Source organism: Mustela putorius, unplaced genomic scaffold, assembly GCF_011764305.1.
Source record: "Mustela putorius furo isolate JIRA1106 unplaced genomic scaffold, ASM1176430v1.1 tig00003845_pilon_pilon_pilon, whole genome shotgun sequence".
Classification (NCBI taxonomy): Eukaryota; Metazoa; Chordata; class Mammalia; order Carnivora; family Mustelidae; genus Mustela; species Mustela putorius.
In genome coordinates, this window is record NW_025421998.1 from 69,572,954 (window position 1) to 69,592,435 (window position 19,482).

At 39.7% G+C, this 19,482-nt stretch overlaps 1 protein-coding gene across 3 annotated transcripts in view; it reads right to left on the bottom strand.

Annotated features, from left to right (window-relative positions):
• DOCK4 (dedicator of cytokinesis 4) overlaps positions 1 to 19,482 on the bottom strand; it is a 437,391-nt gene that overhangs the window by 207,611 nt on the left and 210,298 nt on the right. For all 3 annotated transcript variants that reach the window (XM_004741945.3, XM_004741944.3, XM_004741943.3), the window contains exon 8: positions 13,624 to 13,775. In XM_004741945.3, the coding sequence (XP_004742002.2) occupies positions 13,624 to 13,775 (152 nt within the window). The remainder of the gene's footprint in view (positions 1 to 13,623; positions 13,776 to 19,482) is intronic.

The following is a 19,482-nucleotide window of genomic DNA, read 5'->3' on the forward strand; positions in this document are numbered from 1 at the left end:
GATCTGGATAGAAAAGTTCTTACCCATGGTCAGATCATGTGGGGTGTGCAGTGGGGATGTGGGGCCCTCTGATGGCTTCTGTTCCCATTCTCAGCAGGACAGGATGTTCCTTCTTCCTGTCCCTCTGCCTAACACAGCCACAGAGAAGCAGTCGCCCTTCTGTAGGAAAGGCCTTGCCTAGGGTCTTGGAGGCCTGCAGGCCAGATGTGGGAGAGGGCTCCCAGACTTCTGAGTCATCCTATCAAGTGCCTCTCCCATAGGGTGTTCCTAGGATAAGCAGTTGGCTTCAAAGAGCAATGCACCTGAAGTTAGGACTGGCCAATGCCAAGGAGATTTTTCTCTTTCTCTGTATGATTCATGTTTACCTCTCTATAGTTCCCAACTCGTAAGAAGCAAAACTGCCTGGTGATCTCAGGAATGTGAAAATTACACAAGCTGTACTTCGTCCAAAACCATATGAGTGGGGAATATCTTGAGTTAGAACATGTGATGTGAAAGATTAGTAGCCTAGACCGACCAATCTATAGAAAATTATAAAGAATTTTTCTAAAATCACTTGAACAGTTAACTCATTAAAATAAATAGAGGACCCCCAAGAGTAACAGTAGCAGACGAGAGAAAACATTTAGATGCTCATGTTCTGGTAAACTAATCAGAAAAACCCTGAACAGTCTGGTTCTTTTACACTCACACTTTAAGAAACCATCTGACCAACAACTGCCCATGTAGTGCCTTTGAAAATGTGAAGTCACTTGTTTTACAGTTAACTTTGCCATGTGTAAGGATAACGATATCTACTCTATGATGAGCAGAAGCAAAGGGAGGTGCGCCAGGAGCCAAGGCGGAAACAGTGGGAGCGAGAGGACAAAGGGAAGAGTGAGGAGCCATGAGTGGGTGTCTCAGCTGTACTCACCCCAGAGCCTTGAGCCACAAGGCAAGAGAATGCAAACATAAGGTGATTTCATGCTTCTATTTCACTGCTTCTGCATTTTGTCACATGCTTTCTGACTGATGAACAGTATAAGATGCTGCCAACAGCCTGAGGGGGCTGTTACCATGTTCTTTCCTAGAACAAGTGGCAAAGGACAACTGAAAACAGGAAGGCCCAAGCTACTTTCTAAATGTGGACTAATGCCCCCCATGGGCTGGTGCTACCACGGTTCAGGCAAGACTCTGGGGAGGTGGGTGGAGGCTGGGCTGGCCACTGGACCAAGGGCTTCAGTGCTCACCATGGCACAGAGGAAAAATGAAAGGAATGCTCAGTGGGAAACAGAGACACTTGCCCGCCTTATCCTCTGGGGGCTCCTAACACAGGTGCACACAACATGCTCTTGGGAGCTGTATAAAACCCAGGCCCTCCCCTGGACATCCTGACTTACTAGGTCAGCATGAATCTAAAAACTCCCTGCATGTTTAAAAGTCCAGTTATGTGTAAGAACCACTGTTTTGACCTAAATATACAGGCCCTAATGAGTTAGAACTGCTGTCTGTCTTTTACAAGAGTCACATATACCAGAAAACAGGCAATGCACGCCCGTACCTTCAGGCCAAAGACTTTTCACTGTTCTTCTCCCAACCACATAACCAGACAAGGGACAGTTTCTCCTTGGCAATAAATGAAAGTAACTCTTCGAGCAAGACTTCCTAAATAAAGCTATTAATGGGCTTTCTAAGTTTAAAACTAAAGCAACCTTAGGGTCATGAGCTTTTTTCTGATTACAGGGAAATGGAAAGAGAGTGATTGTCGCTACCAAGGTTTCTGGAGTTCACCTAGAGAGAAGACAGAGTCTTCAGTTTTCTGTTTTTAATAGTAATGTCCATGCCCAGATTCACCCTAAAAATATTTGACGGTGAGAGACTAAGCAACCAACTGATGTGATGGCTTTGTCAGCAAAGGATTCTTCAGTTGAATGAGACAAGGGGAGATTATTTTTTAAACTAATAGTCAAATCTATTGCGAATGTTGAACATCATGCTGATTCTTACTACTTAAGATGACTGAAAAGCATTTCATGCTATTTTTTCTTTCAGAGAATAAAGCTATCTGAATCGAAACTCTTCCTAGAATAGTATAACTCAACGAAAAAAAAATTCCATGCTTTTTAAAATTATAAATAAGTAATATACATATCATCTGCCATTTCATATTGCCTGTGCTATCCATCACTGACTGATGAATTTTAAAAAATGATTGCATTGACTGATTTAAGAAAAATAGTAATGACTATAAGTTCAAAAGACTTGAGACTCCAGAAATCCCAAGGTTGAATTCAAGCAAATCCTTAGAAATAGCTATACTATTTGAGCAACTCAGGGAAATACTTTTCTGCACCATCTCTAGAGAACTCATTAAGAATTTCAATAGAAAACCAGTTTCTCAGAGAAGTAAAAAAAAGTAGGCAATGATAGGATCTTGTCAACAGAAACAGGAACCATGAAATAAGAAGGCCTATATAGGCAGAATATCTTATGCTTATTCTTCTGTGAATTTACATAATTTGATCATTATAAATATTGTATATTTGACACACCACAAGGGAGGAAACACTCCAGTCGATGCACGGTAATTATTCTGACCTTTCTAACAATGTCTCTTTGTTAGGGAAAGCATCTGTAATAAGAAATCTTGAAAATAGAGCAACCCTAAGCTTAAATATACTCTGGTTTGAAGCATGCAGTTCCTTGCAAGGAAATCATAAATGAAAGCAGAATAAATAATAAAACTGGAAGTAAGTCAAGCCCTATAAAACCACTAAGTACAACACATCTTTCATGCATTTATTATCTCAAAAAGATATTTATTTTAAAGAAAATAAGCAAAAAATCCAAATTCCTTTCAACAACTTACTGACAGATTCTTTGCATTCATTACAAGTTTAAAAACTGAAAACTATCTAAATCCTTATTAAATAGTATTCGTGAGCTAGATGACAAATGCATTTGGGCTTTTGAAGGTCAAGTGATTTTTTTTTTTTTTTAAACAAGGCAGCTAAACCGATATACAAATATTAATGTGAATGAGAACTGGTACATTATTTTCATAGAGGTTTATAGTTTTCCTAAATTGGAGAAGGAGCCAAAGGGACTAAAAAGATTAGGAAGCATTGCTTTAGACACTGCAAATATTTTTGTGAAATGGAAACACTACATTGGTTAAAATACTATGAGATGGTATAGAAACTATCTTTCAAAAATACTTCTTGACTTAAAGTTTAAGAGTATTTTCAGTAGCATTAGAATCTACATTCTGGAAGTACAGGATTTTTTTTTTTCCCCCTGGGTTATTCACTGATGTGTCCCCACTTGCCCAGATCAGTGCCTGGCTCTGAGAAGGACAGCAGTAATTGTTTGCTCAGTGAATGATCATCAATGACTCAACAGCAACAGTGTGAAATCATGCTCAGTGGACATAAAAAGAAGACACAGTCTCTGTTTAACTCTCAGTCAAAAATCTTTAAAGAGAAATACTGAGGAAAAGGCACTGTATATGTGTCTGCCAGTTTTTATTCACATTTTTTTAGCATGACAGATTTTGCAAATGACGCTCCCATAGGGACAGGTCTGAGAGTGTGCTTCTGATTCACAGAGAGTAACATGAAACAACACCATCAACACTCCAGAAGCCCTCAACAGCTTGAGTTCTCCCTCTCACTGATAGGCACATGCCCACTGGAGTAGAAGGATGACAACAAAAATGAGACAATAACGGCATGATCTTACAACGTGTTGTCTCAACAACAGAAGATTTGTAAGCTTCCTTTAACCACATCAACACCCACCAGTGGACACAAGAAGATGATGAGGGGATAAAGTCTTATGTTCAGAAAAGGAGCTAATAAGGGCCCTATCATTCACAATTCCTTTGTCAGTGTTCAACCATCTTACAGCAGAAATGGCACCAAAAAAGTCCTTGCGAGATGGGTTGCTCAGTGTGACCATAACTTCTTCAGTGGGGAACTTAGGAAAATGAAATATGAATTCCATATAAGCAGCAAACATAGCACAGAGCAAGAAAGACAGAGATGGCAGCTTCTAGGTGAAAAGACCACCAAGCTGATCATTTTTTTAAAACACAGGAAGAGGGGTAAAAGGGCCTTACTGGTCACATTCTACAAGATTGCACAATCTCAGTAAGAAGAGACAAGGAGGGGTGTCCTGGGTGGCTCAGTGGGTTAAGCCTGTGCCTTTGGCTCAGGTCACAGTCTTAGGGTCCTGGGATCGAGGCCCACATCAGGCTCTCTGCTCAGCGGGGAACCTGCTCTCCCCCCAGCCCCCACTGCTCGTCTCTCTGCCTACTTGTGATCTACCCCCCTCTCTCTCTGTCAAATAAATAAATAAAATCTTTTGAAAAAAAAAAAAAAAAAAAAAAGGAGCCTGAATAAGTGGGGAGGGCTAAAAGAGAGAAAGGCAGTTCTGAATCCACTGAGTGTTCAGTTTTCTGCCATCTTGAATTTCCAGCCACTTATCATTAGAATCAGGTATTAATTTGCAATTGGAAAAATAAATGGAATTGTATAGCTCTTAAAATTCTATGGAGAAAAAGAGTAGACCGGCTTTTACCCCAGTGTTCTTAGCATGAATGAAGTTATTTCTTGGCTTCTTCTGTTTTAATTTAGATCTTCTTCCTGGCCCATTTCTTAAAAGGTCTCTGATGAAAGACATCACCACATCTCTAAAGCAATTATTTGTTGTTATTTTTTTTAAACAATTTTTTATAAGATTTTACTTATTTATTTGACAGACAGAGATCACAAGTAGGCAGAGAGGCAGACAGAGAGAGGGGAGGAAGCAGGCTCCCTGTGGAGCAGAGATCTTGATGTGTGGCTCAATCCCAGGACCCTGGGATCATGACCTGAGCCAAAGGCAGAGGCTTTAATCCACTGAGCCACCCAGGCGCCCCTGTTTTTTTTTTTTTTTTTTTTTTTTTTAATATGTGACACAGAAGTGTGACCAAAGGAGAAGCAAACCAGAAAATCTGATTTACTCCAAAGTGACAATGGCCCCAGTTTTCATGCACCTGCTGGAAGAATTAGAAGACGGAAAAGAAGAGGGAGAATGGGGAGCAGTAGTGCCTTTAAACAGGAGGCCCAGGGAAGGTCACTGTGGGTCATGGATGGACAGACACCCACAGCAAGATGTGAGCCAGCACGTCTAGACACAGCAGGAAATGCTCCAGGCCGTAGAGTAGTTGATGTTGCCACAATCCAAGGAGGAGCTCTGAACGCCTTCTTCATCTATTTTTGTTCCCAAGCAGAGTTGTGTTCCCTGCATGTATGGCCAGACCTCTCTCTCTCTACATTGTTGTTGTGCTTTGGAGAGGTTCCAATTTTGAGTCAGCTTCGTAACATCACACTCAAAGAAGAGCTCTTTGCCAGCTATCTTTCAGCATTCACAAACCATAAATGCTCTTCATTTATGATAAAAATATCAATGCTGAACTTATGTGATACACTCTAATAAGTTGCAAATGATGTATGATATGAGAAATTCTAGCATAGTGCTCAGAGAATTAAAAAATCTTTCCCGCTCTCTTAACTGGGTTACGTACAATAGATACAATGTACTACAATGCACACAATTCAGACACATTTTTCCTAGTTTGGGCTGAGTAGCCATTGTCTCTGAAAGCTGACTTCTATAAGCTCTTGAAAAATTTTCCCAGTACCTGAATTTTTCAGAAACAAAACAAAACACCCCTTCTTTAATTTCCTTTAAAAAATGAAAAGGCTATTATTAGATCGCATCTGCCTCTGAAGAGACCCATCGGAAGCTAGGGTTGTCATTTCTTTGATTCTCCTCATCATGATGCCAGATTCCCAATCTTCTCATTCTTTTCCAACTGCGATGTTTCAATCTCCAAACCCCAACCCCTGCTTCTGACGCCTACTTCCTGAGCACCTCTGGCAAAAGCTGTAGAACTTGAGAGCCAGGACTCACTGCCCCTTTCAGATGTCTCTCTTCGGAGAGACCACACCACACACAGCAATTCTATTATTCTGCACTAACTCGCTTCCTATCACACTTCTGTTCAGTGTCCACTCACCCTGTTCCTGTAAATCATTTTCAGCCTCCAATTAATTCTCTCTTTTGCTTTCCAATGACAGATCTTTTTTCCCCATGTTACTTATACAAGACCAAGGCCACAAACCCAGTCTTTTCATCTCAACATTTTCTGTCCATTTCACTGCCCTCACCTCCCTTCTTCCCACGTTAGAAGCAGCGCCCTTCCTCTCAAGGCATCTTGGATCCCCTCTGACATTTGCTCCAAGATTCACCTTTGAATCTCCAGTAAGGTCTCACCAACAAATACTCCTATGTAACTTGTGCAATGAGTGAATGAACGAACAAGTAATATGCCATTCACAGAACTGCTGCATATCTTCACTTTTGAGAGGTGGAACCTATACTAATTCAGAGTTTCTGGGACGCTGGTCCTAGTGAAGACATAAAATTTTTCTTGAACATATAAGTACTTCCTCTCACAGAATCTTGATTCATCTTCTAAAAGCTGCTATTTTGCTTTATATATGAGTCAAAGTTTATGCTCTAAAGGTAATGTTACAATGCACATATTATAAAATACTGAATGTCCTAGACCTTAGCAAAACATTCCTCTCAAGTTTTGTCAAATCCATCATCAAGGATATTATTGTCAGTTTATATAAACCCAGGAATATTATTACAGTCAGAATGGAACCAAGACATCCATGCAACTAGCAACTAGACTAGACTAAGAAACCAATCTTCTTCTTCATTGCTTTTTTGCCTCCGTGCATAAAATATGTGAAGTAGGTAACTCATTAACTATATACACCCAATTGCTAAAAGTTCAACCAAGAACCTATAGACCTACCACAGGGAATCCACAGTCATGACATTATGTCACACTAGTTCCACCTATCCCTTTATTCTAACTTTGTTCTCCATTTGCTTCTCCCCCCCTTCTTGTTGCTTAAGTATTTTAAAGCAAATCATACCCCTGATGCCATTCTACCTGTTAACCAGGAAGTCTCTCTGAATCTTATCTAACTATAATAACTTGTACCTAACAAAACAACAATAAGTACTCATAAAATATAAGAATTCAAGAACAAATACTATTTATCATTTCTGGTTATGTTAAAGTACATTTCCTATTTGGGTATTTGAAAATCATAATCTTTATAGCTACCATTTACTGACCAATGACCACGTGTCAAGCATTACATTATGAAATATATCTATGATCTCATTTAATCTTCAAATAACCCGAGAGAAAAGTGCTATTATCATCTTCATTTAGCAGATAATTAACAGCTATAAGAGAAATGAATTAACGCACCAGACTGATTCAGCTACTGAATTAAAAAGAAAAAACAACCCAGGATTTGAACTTAGGTCGTCTGACACCAGACCTGGGCCACTTATAAACTATATAGTGCTGCCTGTACCAGATATGGGAAGAGACGTGTCTTGAGGATGGAGATACATTCAGACATATTTCATAGTTCTGTATGAATTCACATTAAAAAGCCCTGGGCCCCACCAATAATATTCACTACTTGCCTTTCTCATAAATGACGGAATTAGGATGATATATCAAAAAAGAAGGTGACAGTGGGCAACATAAAATTTACATGGAAATGAGGCATTTCATGGAAAATCAAGAGTTTGTATGTATTTCCTACCACGTATGATGGTAGGAAAAATACATAACTTCAGGAAAGAATGTGACTAAAGTACCAGCAGAAAATAAATTTTATCTGAATTTAACTACTATGAAAAGACCTTAGGAATTTAATTACCAGAATAAGACTTTCCAGGAGTACTACCCTGCTGCTATTTTCTCAAATAAAAGCCCATGCCAGCAGCGTGCATGCATGAGCAGCCCTGGACTAAGCTAAGTACCCATTTGTGGCACTTAGGTCCTATTAAACAAATTCTCTGATGAGAATGAAATACAGTAATACATTAGTCGTGAAACAAATTTACAGCTTTAATTAATGAAGCCTTAGAATACATCAGTAAACAAAGTAATGAAAGTTATAAGGGAAGTAGTCAGCCAGTGAACGATGTCATTTGCATTGGCCCATCTAATTTACAGTCTGTTGTAGATTAACTGACACATCTCCTCACAGGGAAGATATGAGTGAGCACACACATGCAGAGCTGAACAGCCTATGCAAAACACAAACACTGGGAGTATTTGTCACCAAACTGTTCAAAAACCAATTTTAAATGCAAGCCAAAGGAGACAAGTGTAACATATAAGGTTAACTAGTATATATATATGTATACACACATATATATGAACAAAGACTCCAGATAATCCCAATCCTATAGCTCGGTTTATGCACACCAACACCGTTCCACAAACTCGTCCCTTTCTCTGGCCCCGGCTCACCTCTCCACCTGCACTTTCAGGCCCATTTCCTGATGCATCCCACCACCAAAGACTTCCCCTCTCCTCTGAGGGCAGTCTCTCTTTTGTTACTGGATCCATCCTGTCAACAAGCTCATTTTCTCTCCCACCCTGGTTTCTTAAAAAAACAAATCCTCAACAGACCCCTTACCACACACTGGTGAGTAAAACTTGGTTGAGGAAGAAAACAGGGTATAGTAAGTCCTAAAGATGAGGAGACTGGATATAGAAAAATGACTCAGAGCAATGACACCTGACGAGGCTGCAAGTTAAGATACCAGCCACACGACATACTAGCTGGGTCACCTATTAATCATGCTGTGCCTCAGTTTCCCCATCCATAAAAAATGGGAATAGTATCAGTACCTACCTCATAGGGTTGTTACAAGAGACAAATAAGTAAATATTTTTTAAAAAGCTTAGGACAGTGCCTGGCACATCACAAGCATTATGGAAGTGCTTTGTTAAATAAACAGAATAGAAAAGAAGAAAATAAAACAAAATTACGGAGGATATCTGGGGAAATGACTGCCTGACTTTCCCAGCTATACCCTTGTAGAGTAGAGAAATTACAAACTTTCAACCAGACAGATATTCTCTAAAACCACTTTACTCATACAAAACTTAATTTATCAAATTCATTTTTTACTAATTATGTAAATGTCAAGACTGTACAAAACGCCAATAAATCAAAGTATGTTATATTTGCTGAGCGTGGAGTCCAATGTAGGTTTATGTGCAGGGAGCTCTGGGTTGGTGCTGTTACACAAGCAACTGAGGTAGGTAAGCTGGACAGGAAGAACATGGTCGATGTATGTGAGCAAGATGGCGTCAGAGGTTGACTAAGTCTTTATGATTACTTACAGCAAGAGTTGTCTTGCATGAGAGGCCTAATGTTCAGAGACATGTCCAGGTAGAAATTTTTTTGAGAGAAAATTAATGGGCTTTCTAAATATGACCCAACTTTAGGGACAATTTAAGTTTTTCGGTAGAAAACGTACCCTTCCTGGTATTGTAGAGATACATGTGGGTCACTGTTCTACTGAGTTGAACCAGAAGGGGAGGATTTTCATATGTTGTCTCCTTTTGCATTTGCCATCTCCAAGTACTACTAACCTACTTATCACTGGCACACAGTAAGAGTCAATGCTACTTTGCTTTTCTTAAAGTATTTGAGAAGGACTCAATTCAGAAAACCAATTTCTGTAGCAAAGAGCATTTTTGAGGCCCTATGTTTAGTATTATCATTATCAATAATTTATAACAACTTATTATTAAGACTATCAGTCTCTGGGGCACCTGGGTGGCTCAGTGGGTTAAGCCTCTGTCTTCGACTCAGATCATGATCTCAGGGTCCTAGGATCGAGCCTCGCATCAGGGTCTCTACTCAGCGGGGAGCCTACTTCCCCCCACCCCCTGTCTGTCCACTTGTGATCTCTCTCTCTGTCAAATAAATAAATAAAATCTTAAAAAAAAAAAAAGATTATCAGTCTCTGAAATTCTAACTCTGACTCTTGTGATCCCTCTCTCTGTCAAATAAATAAACAATACTAAAAAAAAAAAAAGACTATCAGTATCTCAAATTCTAACCCCGGTTGACTATGCAAACTTCCTGTGCCTTGGTTTCCTCGCCTACAGTATCAGTGCTGACGACATTTTTAAAGCATTTAGGGTGAAGTCTGGAAAATGGTTAGTGCTCAGTAAATGCTGGCTGTTTACTTCTTAGAGGAGGAAAGCTTAAAAAAAAAAAAAAAAGTCCCAAAGAGTTGTCTGCCTTGTGAGAGGAACAAACATCTACTGCTCCTCACCACACCTCCACCGGCTTAGCCCACGTTGGCCTGGCCACCTACACCTGGACAAGGTAACTTCCTGTGATTAATGGTCAGGATCAATGCTATAAATATTATACTTGGGATGTGTCTTATTTTTTCTATATTATAGCAGTCATGATGTTCTTTTTTTTTTTTAAAGATTTTATTTATTTATTTGTCAGAGAGAGAGAGCGAGCAGAGAGAGAACGAGCAAGAGCGAGCACAGGCAGACAGAGTGGAAGGCTGAGTCAGAGGGAGAAGCAGGCTCCCTGTGGAGCAAGGAGCCCGATGTGGGACTTGATCCCAGGAACCTGGGATCATGACCTGAGCCGAAGGCAGCCGCCCAACCAACTGAGCCACCCAGGCGTCCCAACAGTCATGATCGTTAACAACAAAAGCATTCACTTAAATATACCACCTTTTGTCTACAGATTTACATTGTTTGGACTGGACATGGAACTCAGAAAAAGAAAAAAAAATCAAATTATCAGTTTCCCCAACAAAATAATTACAGGACAATTTAAGAGGGAGAGAGGGAGGGAAACTGTAGCTAAAAAGTGACTTGCGAAACTTATCAATCAGCTGTAATACATGGGCTTGATTTCCAGATTCCAGATAAGGAATTTAGAATTCCAGATAAGGGTTCCAGATAAGTGCTAATTCCAGATAAAGAATTTGTAAAATTGTATGAGTCAATATGGGAAAACTAAAGGCTGGCTGGAGATGGATACTTGATCATGAGGGAATATTAAGTCGTTAAGCGAATATCAGTCATTAAGTGTCTGCCTTCCACTTAGGTCATGATCCCAGGATTCTAGGATCGAGCCGCATATCTAACTCCCTGCTTGGCGGGAAGCCTACTTCTCCCTCTCCCACTACCCCTGCTTATGTTCCCTCTCTCGACATCTTTCTGTCAAATAAATAAACAAAATCTTTTTTAAAAAATAAGGGAATATTAATTTCTTAGGTAGTAATTTCTTTGGAATTCCTCTTTTTAGGGATATACCCACATATGAAAATGGGTATCTGGTATTTGCCTCCAAATAACCTGGAGGCAATGAGGAGGACTGGAAAGGGGTGTGGTTTCAGTAAGATCAGGTTTGAGCTGATCACTGTTGAAGCTGGAGGCAGGAACCTGAGGCTTTATGATACTATTCTACCTTTTCACATCTGTAATTTTCTAAGAAAAAAAAAAAGTTTAAAAAAGAAATGCAAGTTGGTTTTAAAATACCCATACATCCCACACTGTTAGGCCTAAGAAGAAACACAAGGTCTCAAAATCATATCTTACCTTTGTAACACCTTTTTCTGAAAAGACGCAAAATACTTTACACTTATAAGCTAGGCTGGGAGCCCTGAGAGAAGCCAGATTTGTCACCAGTTCCAAGATGAATGAAAAGACAGAGGCAAGTGAAGGGGTCAGGGCAGCTGCAGTCAACAGCCAAGACCAGAGTCAAGTCCGGTCTCCAGATCTGCGTATCCTAAGTCCCCTTCAAAGGGTAATGGTGACTTGCCCTGTGCCATCAATGGAACCAAAGCTACTCACAGCAAGGTTCTGAAAATTCCCTAAAGGAATAATCGCTGTGCTGCCCAAAATCTCAGAAAGCAAGAACATAAATCTGAAACTGTTCCATCACCTTGTAAGCATATCTATTTATTCTTACTTATTCTTTTGCTCATCATCTTTGTGATGATTACGATGTAGAAGCAGTGAAGAAGGACTTAGGCTTGATGTCTTCTAGGGCCATGACTTCTCAGGTGGATTATCAGAGAAGTGTGTGTGACAGAGGCCAGGGAGAGGGGAAGAAGAAGAAAAGGGGGAAGGCGAAGGGAGAGGCGGGCACAGAGGGGAGCCCAGCTGCGTCACAGAGCAGAAAAAAGGCCCAACTCCTGGTATGAACTTGGAGACCACAAAAACATATTTTGGGGATCCTGTACCCAGGTTATTTTCCCACTTTCATCAAGCACATAGGAATAAAAGAAGGGGAATTCTGTTGCTTAAAACCTAAAACGATATTTTAGGAGATTTCAAAATGTTTAAAACAAAACTAAGAGAGCAGCTAATTTTAATTCTAAATTAACACGTTCCTGTGGTGATGCAATGTGAACATTAGTGGCAAAGGGGAATTTTTACATAGTCTTCAAAACCTTAGCTTAACAGGAATGAGTAGAAGAATGACCTCATGCCTCCCTTTTACTTTTCCTATAGTTTGTTAAATATTTTAGAGACAACATGTTATATAGACAATGTTATGGGGAATTTTTGTTAAACTATCTGGAAACCAAGCTCTCTAAGACACTCGTCAATATGTTAGCAAGTATCATCTCTAAATAATCTTTCACATTTCTAAAGCAAGTGCTAAGCTGCAATTTGGATCTGTTTTTCAAGCCTTTATTTTCTTCCCTTTTTAGCACTACTGGTCTGTGTTTCTAACTTACGATTGATTTCCTTCAAAAGCGTATAAAGTAGATTTTGAAACTATTATCATTGTTAATTACACATGTTATAAATTCTGTCCTTGCTACCTAAAAATATATATGTATTTTTTAACCAGGAGAGAAATACTCCAGAATTATTTTGTATTTATTAAACAATGTATGTGGCTCAGAGTTGCTTAAAATTGTCAGCATTTTAATAAGCATCATTTTTTAAAACATGGTAAAGTTGGGTCATGTGTGATTTGTGTGCTATAATTTTAATTCTAAATTTAATTTTTTAATGTAAAAGGTGGCATGCATTGTGTTCAACTTTAAAGCAAATACCAAAAAATTTGAAACATTAAAAAAAAAAATCTCAACAAGGGTGGAGGCTTTTGAATAACAACCAAAATATCCACTACAGGTTTTTCCTAAATATTAAAAACTTGCCCTAAGAGAAGACACTGAGAACTAAGGGAAAAAAAAAAGTATATTTGAAACAGCTTACCATTTCACAGCTCTGAAACTCTAATGGGACGGTTTCCAAGTACTTACCCGTCTCTTGATATTATCTAACACAGGGAAGACAACAATAATGCAATTGTTCACTGCAAATTTGAAAAATACAATGTGTTGACCTTGATAAGCAAACCAACTTTGCACTTTAGAAATATTGTCTTCCTTGCATTATCAATATAAAGTAACTCGAATAACAGACCTGATATTAATGACATACTTTCATTTAGTAATAATTATCATGGTTCTATACCCCTTTTGAGTTTTTCAAAGAACTTCTGTATGCATCACCCCATTTAACTTTCATGGGAACCTCCACAGGGTAGGCAGGTTAGAAATTCACAGAGGTCTACAAATGAGAAAATTGTGGCTCACAGAGGGAAAGTATACAAGGTCCTATATTCCAAAGCTTGCCAATTACAAATGCTCACCATTGCAACATGCAGAAATCCTAGGCATGTTTCCATATGCAGTTACCTGATTGGTCGATTCTCTTTACTGTCAAAGAGTGAGAAGATGACCTCAAGCTCCTCCCCCAGGTTGGAACACATGAGGCTCTTCATCTGCACAAAGAGGTGGTGATTGCTGGCCTGCACTGGGGTGTCTTTCTTCCGATGTCGGTGCTCCATCTGAATAACATGCCCCAACAAAAAAACATGATCAGCATGGACTGAAGAAAACAATGTGATCCAACAAACTAGTTAGCGATCGTATGATTATGATGTCTGGTGGTACCTTTCTTTTTTTTAACCCCCCCGCCCCGTGGATTTGGCATCTGGTTGGATGATACACTCCAAATTTTCTTCCAACTTCTTAAAATAAGAAACCATGAAGTCTGCAGACCATCAAGGAATCTTGCTTTAAGAATTTGGTTTATCATCTAATCTATCCATCTATCTATCTGTCTGTCTATCTATTGAGGGAGAGGTGGGGAAAGGGGGGAGAGAGACAGAGAATTGTAAGCAGGCTCCACGCGCAGCACAGAGCCCAACGTGGAGCTCCATTTCACAACCCTGAGATCATGACGGGAGTTGAAATCAAGAGTCAGATGCTTAACGGACTGAGCCACCCAGGCGCTCCAAGAATTGGGTTTTAAATCATTAATGTTAAAATGATAGCAACTTGCTGAGTAGGTTCAGGCAGCATGAAGTTCAAAAGATTCTACTGTTCCCTTATCAACCTCCAGGGAGAAAACAAATCATTACTCATCGTTAAAAAAAAAAAAAAAAAAGAAAGACTAAACTGTATCTGGTCATTTCACTGACAGTAGTTAAACAATGTAGCCATAATTTCACATTTTTCATAATTAAAAGTCCTTTTAAAGTATACAAAATTGCAAAATTATGATAGTTTTCTGAGACATGCTGTGGTGATATTCAATCACGAGAGCAAGAAAATGTTTCTAACTTGCCGTGGAGCTATAGGGAGGCAGATGGGGAAGCCGGTGAGCTGGCTAAAAGGAGGAGCAGCATCATGTCCACATCTCATTCCTGCCTAGCAGAGGCTACACTTGGGAGGCAGGATCAGAAGCGGGCATTAACAGAAGTGAAGGAGGAAAGGAATCACTGATAGTTTTGGGGTGAACAGAACATGGGGGAGACCAGTCAGGCAATACACACTTGTTAACTATCTCCTCTGTGCCAAGCAGTGGGAACGCACTGATGAGAAAACAGAAATAGCCCCCACCTTCACGGATCTTATCTACCAGGGGGAGCAGACAGCAACAAAATCATCCTGCATGCAGACAGGAAACCACAACTGTGACAAATGGAGAGGAAGAACCAGCTTACCATGAGGTTCTGGAAGGATGCGATCTGACTTGTATCTGGGCAGTCAGAACAGGTGTCCTGAGAAAGTGACACTTTGGCCAAGACCCAAAGACGAAGCAGGAGCAAGGAATAATGTAGGACAGAGGTTCTCCAGCAAGGTGCTGGAAAAAAACCCAGTTGTTCTTCCCCCTAACCTATTATAGGCAGATTATTTTGATAACATAAAATAAAAATGTCATGGTAATGTTAGAATGTTGTGATGGTTTCTAAACTTTTGCTCACCGTTTTTGTACTTGGACCAGTTACAAACGGTCCACGGTCCAGATAGTTCTTGGACCACCTTCAAGGAGAAGTGATTCAGGGTAAGAGCACAGGGAAAACATATACAAAGGACTGTGTATTCGCAGAACAGGTGCGGAGAATGAGGAGGAATTTTGCTTTCCTAATACAGATTACTAATGGCCACCTCTTCTGGCTCACTTCACAGTTTAAAAAAAAAAAAAAAAAGAGAGTTCAGGAATTAATTCCACAGTAATGTGGTAATATCCTTTCCTAGGGGTAAGACACATAACCCTGTTTCTACATGAACCATTTTTTTTCTTATGTTTCTTAGTTCAACAATTCCTGACTGACGAAGATTTGAAAGGAAAAAACACCATATAAATTTACAATTGTAAATGCAACAGGAAGAGATTACGAGAAGTTTTTCATGCTTTTATCTTTTATTTGAAGTACTCAGAAGGTAAACAGTTAAAAACGCAATTAAGCAAATGCATCTGTAATCACTGTATACTCAACAGGTACGACGGACAGCTCTCTGCGAAAGTGAAGAGTCCACTTTCTTGTAAAGTGCATTTCAGCTTTGTGTTATGTGTTACTGATGATTGCTAGAAAAACCTTCCTGCAGAGAAAATTCTAACCATAGGGGAAAAATAAAAAGCATAGTTCTGCCTTGTTTTCTGAGAAGGTTGCTCTATTTTGTGCTTTTTAAAATTCTTTTTTTACCAAAGCAAAAGAAGCATCATACGGTCATACAACTACATCCCTTTAATTCACAAAGAAGCTTTTTATTTTCTGAAAATGCTAACTTATTTACTGATATACTTAAAAGTTGAGGGTAACAGCACAAAGTACTATGAAGAAATGAATGAAGATTATGGACTAGAGTGGGAGAAACAGGTATAAAAACCTTATTTAAATAAAGGACCTCAAGGAGGTCTTTAGAAACCTCTGATCTTTATTTCAAACAATGCAAAGCTCCTAGCTAGCATCAGTCAAAACATTCATTAAAAATGGAGCAAAAAAGAAAAAAAAACTAGCTACTTTACTCATGCAAGGAATTCAATATATCTAGATCAGTGGTTCTCAAACTTGGCTGCACTTTAGAATCACCAGGAGAGCTTTTAAAAAATACTTATGCCCAGGACCTATCCCAGAACAATTAAATTAGAATTTCCAGGGGATAGGGGTCCAGAGAGTGATAGTTTTAAAAGCTCCCCAGGTGATTCTAATGTGCAATGAGGGTTGAAAACTATTGATTGAGATCATATGCAAAAACATGCAAACCAATGCTGACTGAAAAATGCATTGCTGCATCTTCTGTAAAATTACTGCCTTCGAACCTTGGATTTTTGCATGCATGCCTGTCCTAAGCCTGATTATCCACATGTGATATAAGTCATCACAAATGGCTCCGAAATCTCCCCTTCATCCGCCCACCATTCTTCCAGGTCTGCAAAAGATGTGGAGGTAAGTAGGTTGTGATGACTTGTTTATCTCCTGGTAACTCACTACTATGGGGAACGGCTAAAAATATCTCTGTGAAAATATTATTACAAAAACAAAATTAAAAAGGCATGTTCACACTTTAAGGGCTATAATTTGGTGGTTATAACAAACAGACAAAAATCCATCTGTGAAATGAATTATGCTTACAAAGGCACCTACCAGCCACTCTAAATGTGCTTATTGTTTAACTAAACCTTTGATTTGGAAAAGAAAGAGATTCATTCCAAAGATTTATTGAAGGGATATAAATATTTAATCCTCATATAATGTATCAATTACTGGGTAGATTGCCTATATCATGGTTTTTCAGCTTCAGAACTACTGATAATTTGGGCTGGATATTTCCTTGTTGTGAGGGCTTTCCTGGGTTTTGTACAATGTCCAGCAGCTTTCTCTGGCTTCTATGCATCAGACCCAGAAGCACCTCTCCCCACCTCCATCCACCCACCCCCCAATTGTGACAACCAAAAATGTCTCCAGACATGGTCAAATGTCCCCTGCTCTCTGTTTGAGAATCTCTGGTCCACCCACTAAGGATCATAAAGCAGTTAGCTAACGTGATCTTATAAAACCAAGAAAGGTTTATAAAAAGATACTCTGTGTGCACAGATAAACAGAGAATCTAGCTAAGGCTCTCTTTATTTACAGAAGGATTGGGATCTGGCCTTTGGCAGAAAACCAAATGTTCCAAGTGGACATATGTTAACACTGTGAGGTTTAGCACATTTTACTGCTTAGATGAACATAATTAGGTGAGAAAGATCTGCTAACAAGGCTATCCAAAACCTAAAGCAAGACTGTTTTTCTTCTTTTAAAGATGCAGTATGGATTTAGCAAGATACAAACGTCTGTGTTTCAAATAGGACATGGAGAAGACATATTAAAAAAAACAACAACAGGGACGCCTGGGTGGCTCAGTTGGTTAAGCAGCTGCCTTCGGTTCAGGTCATGATCCCAGCATCCTGGGATCGAGTCCCACATCGGGCTCCTTGCTCGGCAGGGAGTCTGCTTCTCCCTCTGCCTCTGCCTGCCATTCTGTCTGCCTGTGTTCACGCTCTCTCTCTCTCTCTCTGACAAATAAATTAAAAAAAAAAAAAAGAAAAACAACAACAACAACAAGTGCCAACAATCAATTAAACATCCCCTACCGGGGCACGCATGCCATGGCCCTTGAACTGTAAGTGACGACAAACACCAAAAAAACGACGCTGACGATGACGACCGGCAAGGCATTGGCAGTGGTTCCTGTGAACTTCACCGGTGAAGTCACTATAGTCAGTCACTTCTATGCTGCCCAGAGAAAAAGAGCAGTGCGATGGACAATCTGATTACTGCTCGGCCAGGACATAAACAGGAACCAGAAGCTGCCTTGCCAAGAACAGGTTCTTCTGCAGCTTATAATAATTTGGGTTTTCCTTGGGCTGCTGTCTTTGCTTTACCAACAGTAAAATATGACCACTACTAGGAGAAACTAAATTTTCAAGGAAAATCACAAATGAACACCTTGGGTGAGGATTTGAGCTCTAAAAATGAAAAACACCCTGGCCTGGAAGTCCGTGCTCATGAGTGGGAGTCCCCTGCCCCAGGGACAGCCACCCGGGTGGGACCCCAGAATCGTATCAACATAGCACTCCCAGCGGTCATCACTAACCAATCGGAATGTTGAAAAAGATGGAATCAATTTGCCATCCAATATAAGACATCAGGTCAGAAGAACAAAGATAAAATCACACACATACAAAACCAAACTAGGAAAACTAAAATCTACTTGTGTCAGACACTGTTAGTTGCTTATCGAGTATATGCCATCCCTTAACTAAATACGGGATGTGACTATGTTCTTGCCAAAGAAATGTAACTGCAAATATTGTGTGGAATTTCTAGCCCAGCCCTTTCAAGCCTTTCTCTTTCCTACTGCTGGAAAGCAGATGTAATGGCCAGAGCTCTTGCAGCTGTACTGAACTTGGAAGTATCCTTAACGATGGAAGCCATGGACTGTCTGGCAGAAAAATAAAAAGTCTGTATCACTTTTGACACCATGAAACCAGACACAGGCCCAGAACCTCCTGCCTCCTGGCCTGCGAAAGAAATAAATTTCTATCATGTCTAAGCTTCTACTATTTATTTCACTGAACACAGGCAGATCTAATCTTAAGATCTGGCATGTAAGGTATCAATTATTCTTGCCACTTGCCTCTCTAATAAGGATGAAATAAAGGTGAGCAAGGAATGTAAATCGACTGAACGCTTAGGTGCGCTGCAAACATTAACTGTCAAGGAAAGGTCACTTACAGGCATTTCTTATTTAATCTTCCTAACAAACATGGTAAGAATTATTTCCTTACTTAACAGGGGAAGAAACAGAATCTCTGAGAGACTAAGTGATAAGCTCAAGACCACACGCCCGAGAAAAGGGAATTGAAATCCAGTTTTTTGGATCTACACCCATGGTCTTTTCATAAGACCATGATGACCTCAAAAACACTGAGTGATGACTTATGAAGTACAAAGCACTGTACGAGATTATCTTGGGGATGACAGAGGAAGTATAAAACACTGCCTACCCTGAAGAAACTTCCAGTCGCGTGATTTTAAAAAGTAAGAGACAAATTTGATGCTCAGTCCCTTAAAGAAAACAACTGCAACAAAGACACTCCACTGGAGGACAGGGCTCACAAATAAATTACCCAGATTTTACTTGTTATACAAGCAAAGAATGAGGGGTAACTTGAACTTGAGATGCTCTTACTTTGTTTCCTTCCTCTTTCTCTCCCTCCCT